The 12,689-nt window shown below is 35.2% G+C and overlaps 1 protein-coding gene across 3 annotated transcripts in view; it reads right to left on the bottom strand.

The window, feature by feature from the left end:
* Positions 1-3,082: 3,082 nt before the first annotated feature.
* SYCP1 (synaptonemal complex protein 1) overlaps positions 3,083-12,689 on the bottom strand; it is a 137,312-nt gene continuing 127,705 nt past the window's right edge. For all 3 annotated transcript variants that reach the window (XM_059137436.1, XM_059137437.1, XM_059137439.1), the window contains 3 exons: positions 10,288-10,431; positions 3,667-3,756; positions 3,083-3,544 (listed from right to left, as the gene is read on the bottom strand). In XM_059137436.1, coding sequence (XP_058993419.1) covers positions 3,407-3,544; positions 3,667-3,756; positions 10,288-10,431 — 372 coding nt within the window. In that variant the 3' untranslated portion in view covers positions 3,083-3,406. The remainder of the gene's footprint in view (positions 3,545-3,666; positions 3,757-10,287; positions 10,432-12,689) is intronic.

Here is a 12,689-nt window from a genome sequence, read left to right as displayed (position 1 = left end):
CATGTGAGTGGGGTGGGGAAGGGTAGAAGGAGAGAGAAAATCTTAAGCAGGCTCCACTCAGGACAGAGACTGAGGCAGGGCTCACTCTCACAACCCTGAGATCATGACCTGAGCAGAAATCAAGAGTCAGTTGTCCAACTGACTGAACCCACCCAGGCACCTCTATAGTATTCTTATTTATGTCCAAAACTCACCTCTTCTAGAAGACCTTCTCAGAAGCCAAGACATGAAATTATCTTTCACTTCTCTGTATCTTACATTTACATACTGTTGAATTACTTACATTATAAGTGATTCATTTGTTTACACACTTAAATTTCTTTTATCATGTTGTTAGCCACCATATAAACATCATTAGTTTTTGATGTAGTATTCAACGATTCATTAGTTGTATAGAACACCTAGTGCTTATCACAACACATGCCCTCCTTAATACCCCTCACCCAGCTATCCATTCTCCCCATACTTCTCCCCTCTGAAACCCTCAGTTTGTTTCCCAGAGTCTATAGTCTCTCATGATTCATCTCTATCAGTGATTCCCCCCTTCCCCTATCATCTTCTGTGCAATTCCTTATGTTCCACATATGAATGAAACCATATGATAATGGTCTTTCTCTGATTGACTTATTTCACTTAGCATAACCCCTTCCAGTTTCATCTATGTCAATGCAAATGGTGGATATTCATCCTTTCTGATCACTGAGTAATATTCCCTTGTATATATGTGCCACATCTTCTTTATCCACTCATCTGTTGAAGGGCATCTCGGCTCCTTCCACAGTTCGGCTATGGTGGACATTGCTGCAAAGGGGTCTCTTTAAAAAATGGTGCTGGAAAATTGACAGCTACATACAGAAGAATGAAACTAGACCATTCTCTTACACCATACACAAAGATAAACTCAAAATGGATGAAAGACCTCAATGTCAAACAGGAATCCATCAAAAACCTAGAAGAGGAGTGCCTGGGTGGCTCAGGGAGTTAAGCCTCTGCCTTTGGCTCAGGTCATGATCTCAGGGTACTGGGATCGAGCCCTGCATCGGGATCTCCACTCATCAGGGAGCTTGCTTGACCCCTTCTCTCTCTCTCTGCCTGCCTTTCTGCCTACTTGTGATCTCTGTTAAATAAATAAATAAAATAAAAACCCTTAAAAAAAAAACAAAAAAAAAACCTAGAGGAGAACATAGACAATAACCTCTTCAACACTGGCCCCAGCAACTTCTTTAAAGACACATCTCCAAAGGCAAAGGAAACAAAAGCAAAATGAACTTTTGGGACTTCATCAAGATAAAAAGCTTCAGCACAGCCAAGGAAACAGTCAACAAAACTAAGAGACAACCCACAGAATGGGAAAAGATATTTGCAAGTGACAGTACAGATAAAGGGCTGGTATCCAAGATCTACAAAGAATTTCTCAAACCCAGCCCCCGAAAAAGAAATAATCCAGTCAAAAAATGGGCAGAAGACATGAACATGAACATGAACATGAACGGACACTTCTCCAAAGAAGACATACAAATGGTTAACAGGCACATGAAAAGATGTTCAACATCACTAGCCATCAGGGAAATTCAAATTAAAACCACAATGAGATACCACTTTACACAGTTAGAATGGCAAAAATTAAGAAGGCAGAACACAACAATGTTGGCAGGATGTGGAGAGAGGGAAACCTCTTACACTGTTGGTGGGAATGCAAGCTGGTAGAGCCACTTTGGAAAACAGTTAAAAGATTCCTCAAAAAGTTAAAAATAAAACTACACTATGATTCAGCAATCACACTACTAGGTATTTACACAAAAGATACAGATGTAGTGAAAAGAAGGGGCACATTCACATTTATATTTGCTACTGGACATCAAGTCATTGAAAGCAGAGATTGTATATCATACAGATAATCCCAAATCCAATGATTTATGCTTTCAGGTATTGACACCCAGAAGGATTTGACACAAGGGAATACTCCCTTCTTGAATCTGTAATTACACTTCATTTCCCTGTCCTTAATCTTTGCAGCAACTCCTCTATTGCTTGACTTTTAAATGTTCCAGTATCCCAAGGCTCAATTTTTTTTCTATTAACTATACATTCACTGTCATAAAGAGAGTGCATTCAGTCCCATGCTTTAAGTGACATGTATATGTCAATGACTAGTAAGTTATGATCCTTCTGGAGAACTCCAGATTCATTTGTTCAATGACCTATCATCTGCTCCACTTAGATATCTAAGCTATCTCAGCTATTACACAGCACCTCCCCCACAAAAAAAAAATTACATAGCTCAAAACAGAACTTCAAGACCCAACTTTGCTCCTTGTCTTTCCTTCACCTCATCCTTATTTCAGGAAACATGTCAGCAAATCTTTTTGGTGCTTCCCCTTTTGCAGCAACCTTGGAAGCCAGTTGTTGAGCGAAGCAGAACTAAAAGCTGGAAGGAGCCAGGTTTCCTGAATCACTGCCTGGAGGAATGCTGCTTACTAAATAGGAACATTTATGATGGACTTTAGAGAATTGAGAAGTTGATGAATGATTAGCCAGAGAAGCTAGCATTACCTCAACTAATACACTAGTCTTGTTTTATTTTAAAATGTTTGAAAATATATAGCTTTAAATATGAAATAACACATTATCCAGTCTAATAATACTCTAAAAAATACTTGCTCAGGAGACTCATCATAAATTTTCAATTAAGGTATCAGAAGCTGGAAGTCCCCAAACCATATCCAGGTTCATATATTTATTGTCTATTTCCCTCACTAAAATGTAAGCTCTAGAACAGAGGGTTTATTTTTCTGTTCTGTTCATTGTCATATCTCCAGTATCTAGAACTGTATTTGACTCATAGAAGGCACTCAATAAATACTTGTTTAAATTGATGAGTGTTGAATAAATAATGTTAGGAAGCATACTGGGATATCCTTCTTTTCCTACAACTGAAGGGCACTTGTCAATTTTATAAACAGATAAAACTGCTTCAGAACTGTGAAACTTCACCATAATGACCTTAAGATTTAAAAAATATCAACATTATGATCAGCTGTCCAGATGACTTCACAGAATCAATGAAAAGCATTTATTTGCATCCAAATATTTTAATAATAAAGAGTACATCTCAATGTGTTCCTAGCATTCAATAGATAACTTCACAAATATGAAAAATTAAAACAATTTTTATGAATACAAGAAAGACAAAAACAAAATATAATCATCTTATCTGAATAGAATTACAAGGTTTCAGGTTAAGTGGTAATTTAGGCCAAAACATAAAAATCATAAAAAACAAATTATGTAGATACAAAAAAGTCTCAATGTCAGAAAATGTTTGGTTCTTCAGAAAATAAAACATCTTTAAATTAACTATAAATCTCATGTTATTAGGCTCCTTAATCACACTGATTTTCTGAGATTAAACAAATAACTTCTCTGCATCCTTTAGTTTTTTTTTCCTATCCATTTTAGCAATTACAGCCCAACGATCTTCCCGCATTTTCCTCGTAGCTCCAAACTTCAGCGTAGATCCAGGGGTGGTTAGAGATGATGGGGTCTGAATACAAAATCAAATTAAATCAAATCAAAATATGTTTAATTTAAAAATATAAAGTTCATCTTTTGAAATTTGATTTCTGAAGGAAAAATTTAAAACTACCTTAAAAAAAAACACATTACCTTTTTTGGTGTTCTGACACAAAGATGAGAAGTTGTTGGATTATTATTCTTGTATAATTTTTTCAATGTCTCCTCCTCTGAAACCATGCTCTTAAAGAAAAATACAAAAAATATAATCTGGGGTCTGTCATCACTAATACTAAAATTTTGTCCATATATGACAGAGAGGAGGAGAAACACAAAGAAGGGAAGTGGGGGAAGGGAGAAAGAAAGGAGGTGAAAGAAGAGAGAGAAGGAGGAGAGAAAAGAAGAAGAAAAACTGAAGGCAATGACAAAAATACTCAATCTTCCAAACAAGGATAAAGATTTAGATTCTATTAACAATACTGCATTATATGAAATACTAATAACTATATTGTAGTATATGAAATACAACATGTATATTAATAGTACTTTTCTACTGATTTCTACTTCAGTTTCAGTTTCTACTTTTCCTTCCACTCCACTTCCCCCCAGACTACTTACTCAAACTCACTTTGGCCTTATAATAGCATGTATAATCCTATAAAAATTATTATGTTATCAACTATCAACTTATGAGTATTGTAATTCCCCCAAATAATAATAGCTAACACTAATTTAGTAATTTATGTTAGGAGCTGTTTTAAGCACTTTGCCTATTTTAATTAATTTTAATCCTCACAATAATTTTATAAAGTAGGTATACTATTATCATCCCCATTTTAAAGGTGAAGAACTGAGACACAGAAATGTTAAGTACTTTGCTTAAGATTATACAACTAGTTAAGAGGTGGAGCTGGGATTCAAATCCAGACAGGCTGGCTCTAGAAATCCACTCTCTTACTGAATATACTATACAGATTTATTAGTCTGGTGAGCAATCAGTTCACAGTATCTTGTCCTATTCACTAATGTCACATTTACAGAGGCTTCATGAATAAAAATATTCAAACAGATTTACATAGAGTTATATCTGCAACATTCATCTTTTCATGTGCTTGTTGGCCATTTGTATATCCTCTTTGGAGAAATGTGTATTCAAGTCCTTTGCCCATTTTTTATCAGGTTATATGGTTTTTATTGTTGAGTTATGGGAGTTCTTTATGTATTCCATTTATGCCTTTTCAGATATATGATTTAGAAATATTTTCTGCCATTCTTGAGCTTGTCTTTTCACTTTCTTAGTAGTGTCCTTTAAAGCACAAAAATTCTTAATTTTGAAGTCAAATTCATCAGTTTTCTCTTTTCTTGCCTGTACTTTTGGTGTCTTACTCATGAGGCCCTTGCTAAATTTGAAGTCATGAAAATTTCCCCAATATTTTCTTCTGTTTCATATCTCTAGCCCTTAAGTTTTGGTTTTTGGTCCATTTTCAGTCAATTTTTATATGTGGTATAAAAAGTCCAACTTCATTCTTTTGCATGTGGATTTCCAATATCCAGTTCTAACACCATTAGCTGGGCGGGGTGGGGGTGGGGGAGGAGTCCTTTCCCCCACTGAGTGGTCTTGGCACTCTTGCCAAAAATTAATTGGCTATAATTGTGAGAATTTATTTCTGGGCTCCTTTATTCCATTGATCTATAGATCTGCCCTTATACTAGTACTAATCTGTTTAAATTACTAGCTTTGTAGAAAGTTTCAAGGCTGAGAACTGTGAGTCCTCCAGCATTATTCTTTTTCAAAATTATTTTAGCTATTTGGGGACCCTTGTAATTCTATATGAATTTGAGTATTAGATTTTCCATTTCTGCCAAAAAGCTGCTGGAATTTTGATTGAGATTGCACTGAATTTGTGGACTGTTTTTCAGTAGTACGGACTTTATTTTTGTTCAAATAGCCAGCATTTAGGACATCTTCACAGGTTTAAGGCTTCACACCCATAAACACAATTTTTTTTCCCTAATTCTTTAGGTCTTCTTTAATTTCCTTCAGCAATGTTTTATAGTTTTCATTGTATTTCAGTATTTGACTTTCTTGGTTATGTTTGTTCCTAAATATTCAATTTGTTTAGATGATAATGGATATGGATAATTTTCTTAATTTTCTTTAATTCTCTTTTGGATTAATCATTGTTGGTATATAATAATATAACTGATGTCATGTGTTTTTATACCCTTCCACATTGCTGAATTCATTTCTTAGCTCTAGTAGCCTTCTTGTGGAGTCTTTGTGATTTTCAATGGATAGGATTACGGCATAAGCAAATAGTTTTACCTCATTCTCATTTGTATGCCTGCCTTTTCTCTCCAACCATCTCCCTTTGTTTTTTGTCTAATAGCCTAATAGTTCTGGCTAGAACTTCCAGTACAATGTTAACTAGCAGTGGTGAAAGTGGACATCCTTCTCTCATATTTGCTTTTTTTCTTAAGATTTTATTTATTTTTCAGAGAGAGACACAGCAAGACCTGAGCTGAAGGCAGACACTTAATGACTGAGCCACCCAGGTGCCCCCCACTGCCTGTCTCGTTCTTAATTTAAGGGATAAGCTTTCAACTGAGTAGAATGTTAGCTCCAAGTTTTCATAAGTATTTTTTATCATGCTAAGGAATTGTTCCTCTATTCCTACCTTTATAAGAGTTTCTATCATGAAAAAAATGTTGGATTTTGTCCAATGCCTTTTCTGTACTAACTGAGATGATCATATGGGATTTTCCCTCCTTCATTCTATTAATGGTGATATACTACACTGATTTTCTTATATTGAACCATTCTGGCATTTCTTGGATAAATCCCACTTGGTCATGGTGAATACAACTTTTTTTTTTTTAAGATTTTATTTATTTGACAGACAGAGGTCACAAGTAGGCAGAGAGGCAGGCAAAAACAGAGAGGGGGAAGCTGTCTCCCTGCTGAGCAGAGAGCCCCATGAGATGTGGGCCTCGATCCCAGGACCCTGGGATCATGACCTGAGCCGAAGGCAGAGGCTTTAACCCACTAAGCCACCCAGGCACCTGGTGAATACAACTTTTAATATGATGTGAAATTTGACTTGCTAATATTTTGAGGATTTTTACACAGACATTCATAAAGGATAATGACCTTCAACTTTCTTTTCTAGTAATGTCTTTATCTTACTTTGATATCAAGGTATTGCTGGCCTCATATAATGAGTTATCAAGAGTGCCTCCATCAGTAAAGATAAATACCCAACTTTGTATCAACATGTACAGGACTGAAGGAGATTATGCTGAGTGAAATAAGTCAAGCATAGAGTCAGTTATCATATGGTTTCACTTACTTGTAGAGCATAAGGAATAACATGGAAGACATTAGGAGAAGGAAAGGAAAAGTGAATTGGGGGAAATCTTAGGGAGAGACAAACCATGAGAGACTGTGGACTCTGAGAAAAGAGGGTTTTGAAGGGGAGAAGGATGGGGGGATGGGTGAGTCTGGTGGTGGAGACTGAGGAGGGCACGTATTGCATGGAGCATTGAGTGTGGTACATAAACAGTGAATCTTGGAACATTGAAAAATAAAATTTAAAAAAAGAGTTCTCAAAAACAAAGAAAGTTCTCTCCAATTTTCTGAAGTCTGAGAAGGTTATATCCCCAAATGTTTGATACAATCTATCAAGGAAGTCATCTGGTCCAGGACTTTTCTTTGTTGAGAGGTTTTTGATTACTAAGTCAAATTCTTTACTGACTAATAGATAGGCCTGTTGAGGTTTTCTATTTCTTCTTGGATCAGTTTAATTTGTGCATCTCATCAGTTTTACCCATTTGTTCATTTCTTCTAAGTTATAGAATTTGTTAGCATATATTCACAGTATTTTTTTATCTCTAATTAGTAATAAACCCACTTTCCTTTTCTGATTCTATTTATATCTTGTTAGTCTAGCTAAAGATTTGTCAACTTTTTTAATCTGAAAAGATTTGTATTTGAAAAATGTATTTGAAAAAATACATAAATTTTGGTTTTCTTTATTTTCTTTATTGTTTTCTATTCTCTAATTTGCTTATCTCCCCTTGAATCTTCATTTTTTCCTTCCTCCTGCTAGTTTGGGGTTTGGTTTGCTCTTCTTTTTCTAGTTCCATAAAGTGTAAAGTTATTGATTTGAGATCTTTCTTTTTTAATATAGGAATTTGGAGCTATACATTTCCCTTTGAATTTTTGCTGTAACACATAAGTTTTGGTATACTGTGTTTTCATTTTTATTCATATCTAAGTCTTAACTTCCCTTGTGATTTCTTCTTTGATCCACTGGCTGATTAAAAAGTGTGTTAATTTCAGGGCACCTCGGTGATTCAGTCAGTTAGGCACCTGACTCTTGATTTTGATTGAGGTCATGATCTCAGAGCCCTGGGATGGAGCCCCACATCAGGCTCCGTGCTCAGCAGAGAGTCTGTTTCTCCCTCTTCCTCTGCCTCCTCCCCACACCCCCCACCCATCCTCTCCTCCCCCTCTCTCTCTATAATAAATAAAATTTTTTAAAAAAGAAACTTAAATGTGTGAATCTTATAACTGAATATGTCTGCAAATCAGATTCTTCCCTTCCCCCAAGGTTTGCTATAGTGAGTTACTTTTGTCTTGCTTTATGCTGTACAAGTTTCTGTGCCAGGGATTAGCCTGGGTAAAAATTTGGGATCTTTTCACATATTTTTTTTTTGAGCCTGTCTTTCCATGGGCATGTGCAGTGGTTTTAAATACCCCAGAAATGTGACTGCTCTTGATGTCCTAATTTTTTTAAATGTCTGATCCTCCAAAGAATAAAAGTGAAAAAAATAAGAAAAAGAAAACCAATTACAGTTCATTTAAATCCTCTGTAAGACACCTCCAGCCAAGGGGAACTGAATGGCAGCCAGTTTCTGTGCCTGCACAGTGATGAGAAGCAGCAATGATAATCCAGAATACTGAATCTTGATATTCAGAGAAAAAGTCCTTATTGCTCACCTTGGCTACAGCAAGATATGAGCATTGTTGTCTGCCATAGGACAATGGATTGGATGATAGGTAGCCACTACCATTCTTAAGGATGAAACTGACCAAAATTAACTATAATTTACCAAGTTTCAACCCTGGAAGTTGCAAGCATTCAAATAGTCTACAGAGTTCCAAAATAGTTACTTCAGACAGTTTCTGCAAGTACAATTGCTGTCTAGGTAGAGAAATTTGTGTTATTTCCTACTTCACCACCTTCTGTAAGGTCACTCCAGACAATCCATTTTTAAATCTAACTTTTTATAATTATTTGAGTGTTCACCAAAATTTAAATGCAACAATAAGAAAATTGCAAAACAGTAACTTTGAGTGATAATTATAATCAAATAAACTGGACTATGAAATGTATTTTTAGGCAAGTATAAATAACTGCATACTTCTAGAATACTGTAGTATGCCTATTGTGTTACAAAGCTGTGATGCTCCTTTTAAAAATGAAATCATGAATCATTCTGAATCTCAGTTAAACTAGCTTAAATTCACACAGCTAGAAAAACAGTATGGGTTCCAACCCTGATTGTCTAATTCCAGATCTCATAATCTTTCTACTAATTCTCCTTACATTTTTATGTATCTGGACTTCAGTTTGAGTTGGCAGTTACTATGTATAACAACTTACATAGGCTATGGAGCTAAACTGTGTTCAAATTTTGGCTACATGCCTTACTAGCTATGTAATCTTGGGCAAGGTACCTATATGATTCAGTTTTCTCATCTGTAAAATGAAAACAGCCCTGTATATACTTCTAATATGGGATTATTCTAAGAAATACCTATATAATCTTTGCAATGGTGCTTGGCTCACAGTTTTTATCATTAAAATGTTAATCATCATCTATAAAACAAAGAGGCACTTAAGGATTCTATAAGTTAACTTCAATAATTAGGGTTTAAGACTTCAAGTACTCATTATTCCAGAACAAATGAAAATAGAGGGTTCCAAAGCAGCTTCAAAAACTTGAAGGGTCTCAAAAGTTAAAGGTGGCAATAATGAAACAAACTAGCACCTTTAACTGGAATTTTGTAATTAAGAATCTTTGGTATATTGCTTCATTTTGTGTGATGAGGTTTCTTTTTAAATTAAGTGATCTAAATTCATTCTCAATAAATATTATGACAAGAAAATACTGGTAGGTGTGGATACACTCACGGGAGGGAATAACTAGTAATACAAACTGCTAGGGGTAATATCTTCTTTAAACAACTCATCTTTAATACATTAACTCTTTAAGAATGATAAAAATGCTATACTGGTCAACTAATACATTTATACAGATTTCAACCAGTAAGTGGTATAAAATTAGGAAGAGGTATAATATGCAAAATCAAGAGGGGCCCTAAAATTTGGTCATAGCAAGATCTACCTAACCTTTCTTAAAAAAAAGAAAGAAAAAGAAGGAAAGAAAAAAGAAAAAGAAAGAAAGAAAAAAGAAGAGTATGTGGTACAAAACTCCTTTATAACAATCTGCTGGAAAACAAAATGGTTTAATTATCTCATGTGCCAACTACGTTACATGAAGTATTTGAAAATGCCATGGTTTCTGAAGTTAGATTATTTAAACCCTGTTTCTCCAAAATGCTGCAAAAGCATAGGGTTCTGTATTATAGAGTTCTATATTTTAGTATTGCAATAGTAGATACTATGTGTATATATTATACAAATACATCAAAAATGTGTAAAAATAATAATGTAAACAATAAAAACTGATTTGTAGTATTTTTACCAAGAGATCAGTCGTTTCTGAGCTATCCGAATTGATATCAAACTCAAAGAACATTTTTCTCTTTTTATTACTTCCTTCTGTGGGTACATTCTTGTTTTCTCTTTGCTGAATTTTTAGTTTCGTTGGCGTCTTCACAGTATATGCCTATCCAAAAAGGAAAACAATGTATTATCTTATCAAAAAACCCTATACTGTTAGTAACTCAAGTTGAATCTTTAGTAATCAGTAACTCTCCATTATCAGTGGGATGTACATAGAAATTTTTTATAAGAATTTCATTCAGATATTTTTGATACTAAAACTTCTAATTTCTTCACAAAAATTATTTTTTTAAGATTTTATTTATTTATTTGACAGATAGAGATCACAAGTAGGCAGAGAGGCGGGCAGAGAGAGAGGAGGAAGCAGGCTCCCTGCTGAGCAGAGAGCCCGATGCAGGACTCTATCCCAGGACCCTGAGATCATGACCTGAGCTGAAGGCAGAGACTTAACCCACTGAGCCACCCAGGTGCCCCTCTTCAAACAATTTATAACAGGAGACTTTTTTTTCCCCCTTCCCTTCAACTTACTGAAGAAAATAATGGCAGGAGAGAGTGGGGGGAGAGAGACTCTCTAGCATCAGCAGTCAACAATCTTAAGGAAAGAGGGACTTTAATTTTTCTACCAATAAACAAGACCAAAGACCTGAATGAGCTTTGCTCTTTCTAAAGAAATACTTACTGATTTATGAGAAAATAGGTATGCTTATATTTTGTTCATAAAGTAATTCACATTAGTCAATGTTTAGTATTCCATATTACCCTGTAAGCTTTATAATTTTTTAAAGTATCTTTAAAAAGTTAAGTCAGTAACATCTGCAAAAATGGCAAAGCAAGGTATTCCAAAAATCTGCTCTTCCATGAAGCAATAAAAATACTGTAAAATGGTCAAAGTCAGCTTTTTGAGAACTCCGGAAATTAACCAAAAGCTTGCCATAAACTGTAGTGCTTATCTTTTTTTAATGGCCAAACGTCTGTAACAATAGCAAGCTTTGTGGTTTTTTAACTTTTCTTCATCCCAGCCCCCGCCCTCTGTTACCCTTAAAAAAATAATATCCCACACTCTTTATCTAGTCTGAGAGCCATTAGATAGCACAGAACAGAACTGAGAGCTCTTCCAAAGCTTTATTCCCCAAAAGCTGTCATTTTAACTTGTCTAGTGGTTCTCTGAAAGACCTCACTTACAAGGCTGATTGTATTTAACCTGACTTAGAGCTTATTATTACAAAAACTTTCTCCCTTTATGAAGTACAGCATAGCATTTGTCAAAACAATCATAAGCAAGCATTTGAACTTTGCAGTTTCATGAGGCAATGGAGCTGGGCAAATGACAGGGCAAATGACAGACTAATGAAACAAGATGAGATCGGGAGGGAGAAAAACCGTAAGAGACTCTAAATCTCACAAAACAAACTGAGGGTTGCTGGGGGGAGGGGTTTGTGTGGAGAGGGTGGTTGGGTTATGGACATTGAGGAGGATATGTGCTATGGTGAGTGCTGTGAAGTGTGGAAGCCTGACAATTCACAAACCTGTATCCCTGAGGCAAATAATACATTATATGTTAATAAAAATAATTAATTAAAAAAAAAGAACTTCAAACATGTAGGAAATGAGACATCCATAAGGGCTTTGAAAAGCTGACATTAATGGCAAAATAAAATAAAATCTAAAGTTAACAGTAATGTACCAATGTATGTTTTCTAGTTTTGACAAATGTACATGGTAATGTAAGATGTTAACAATGTAGAAAACCGGGTGATAGACGTAAATGAATTCTATGTACTAACTTTGCGACTTTTCTATAAATCTAAAATTATGGTAAAAAAGAAGTTCTTTCTAAAAAAGTAAGGTCACCACACCTATGAGAATGGCTAAAATCAAAAAGATATAAAATACCATGTAATGGCAAGGATGTGGAGCAACTAGACTTCTCATTCACTGCCAGCTAGGATATAAATTTATGTAATGATTTTTTTGAAAAACATGATTGGCAGTGTGATACAATAAGAAATATATATTTAGTCTTTGTCCCTAGTTCCTGACACAGAACTTTTAAAAGCCATGTAATTTCCTGAGTGACTGCGGTGATCAGAGCATCTTTTGGTACAATATTCAGTCTTTGTCCCCAGTAATGTGATAAGAGTCTTTCATTATTCAAAATAAGCTCCTTTCAACTGGACCAAAGTTAACACTAATGAAATAACTGACAGGAAAGGGCTCCTAGATAACTCGAGGATGGTGGCTAGTAACCAGAAAAACCAAGGCTTGATTAGAAGTTTGTAAATCAGCTACACCCTTTAACCAGGATCCTGGGAGAGGAGAGGGGATGGAGAGTGAGTTAAACATCAATGGCCAATGATGTAA

This window comes from Mustela lutreola, chromosome 10 (assembly GCF_030435805.1).
Source record: "Mustela lutreola isolate mMusLut2 chromosome 10, mMusLut2.pri, whole genome shotgun sequence".
Classification (NCBI taxonomy): domain Eukaryota; kingdom Metazoa; phylum Chordata; class Mammalia; order Carnivora; family Mustelidae; genus Mustela; species Mustela lutreola.
Note: the sequence above shows the minus strand (reverse complement) of the source record. Positions and strands in the feature narration are given on the sequence as shown.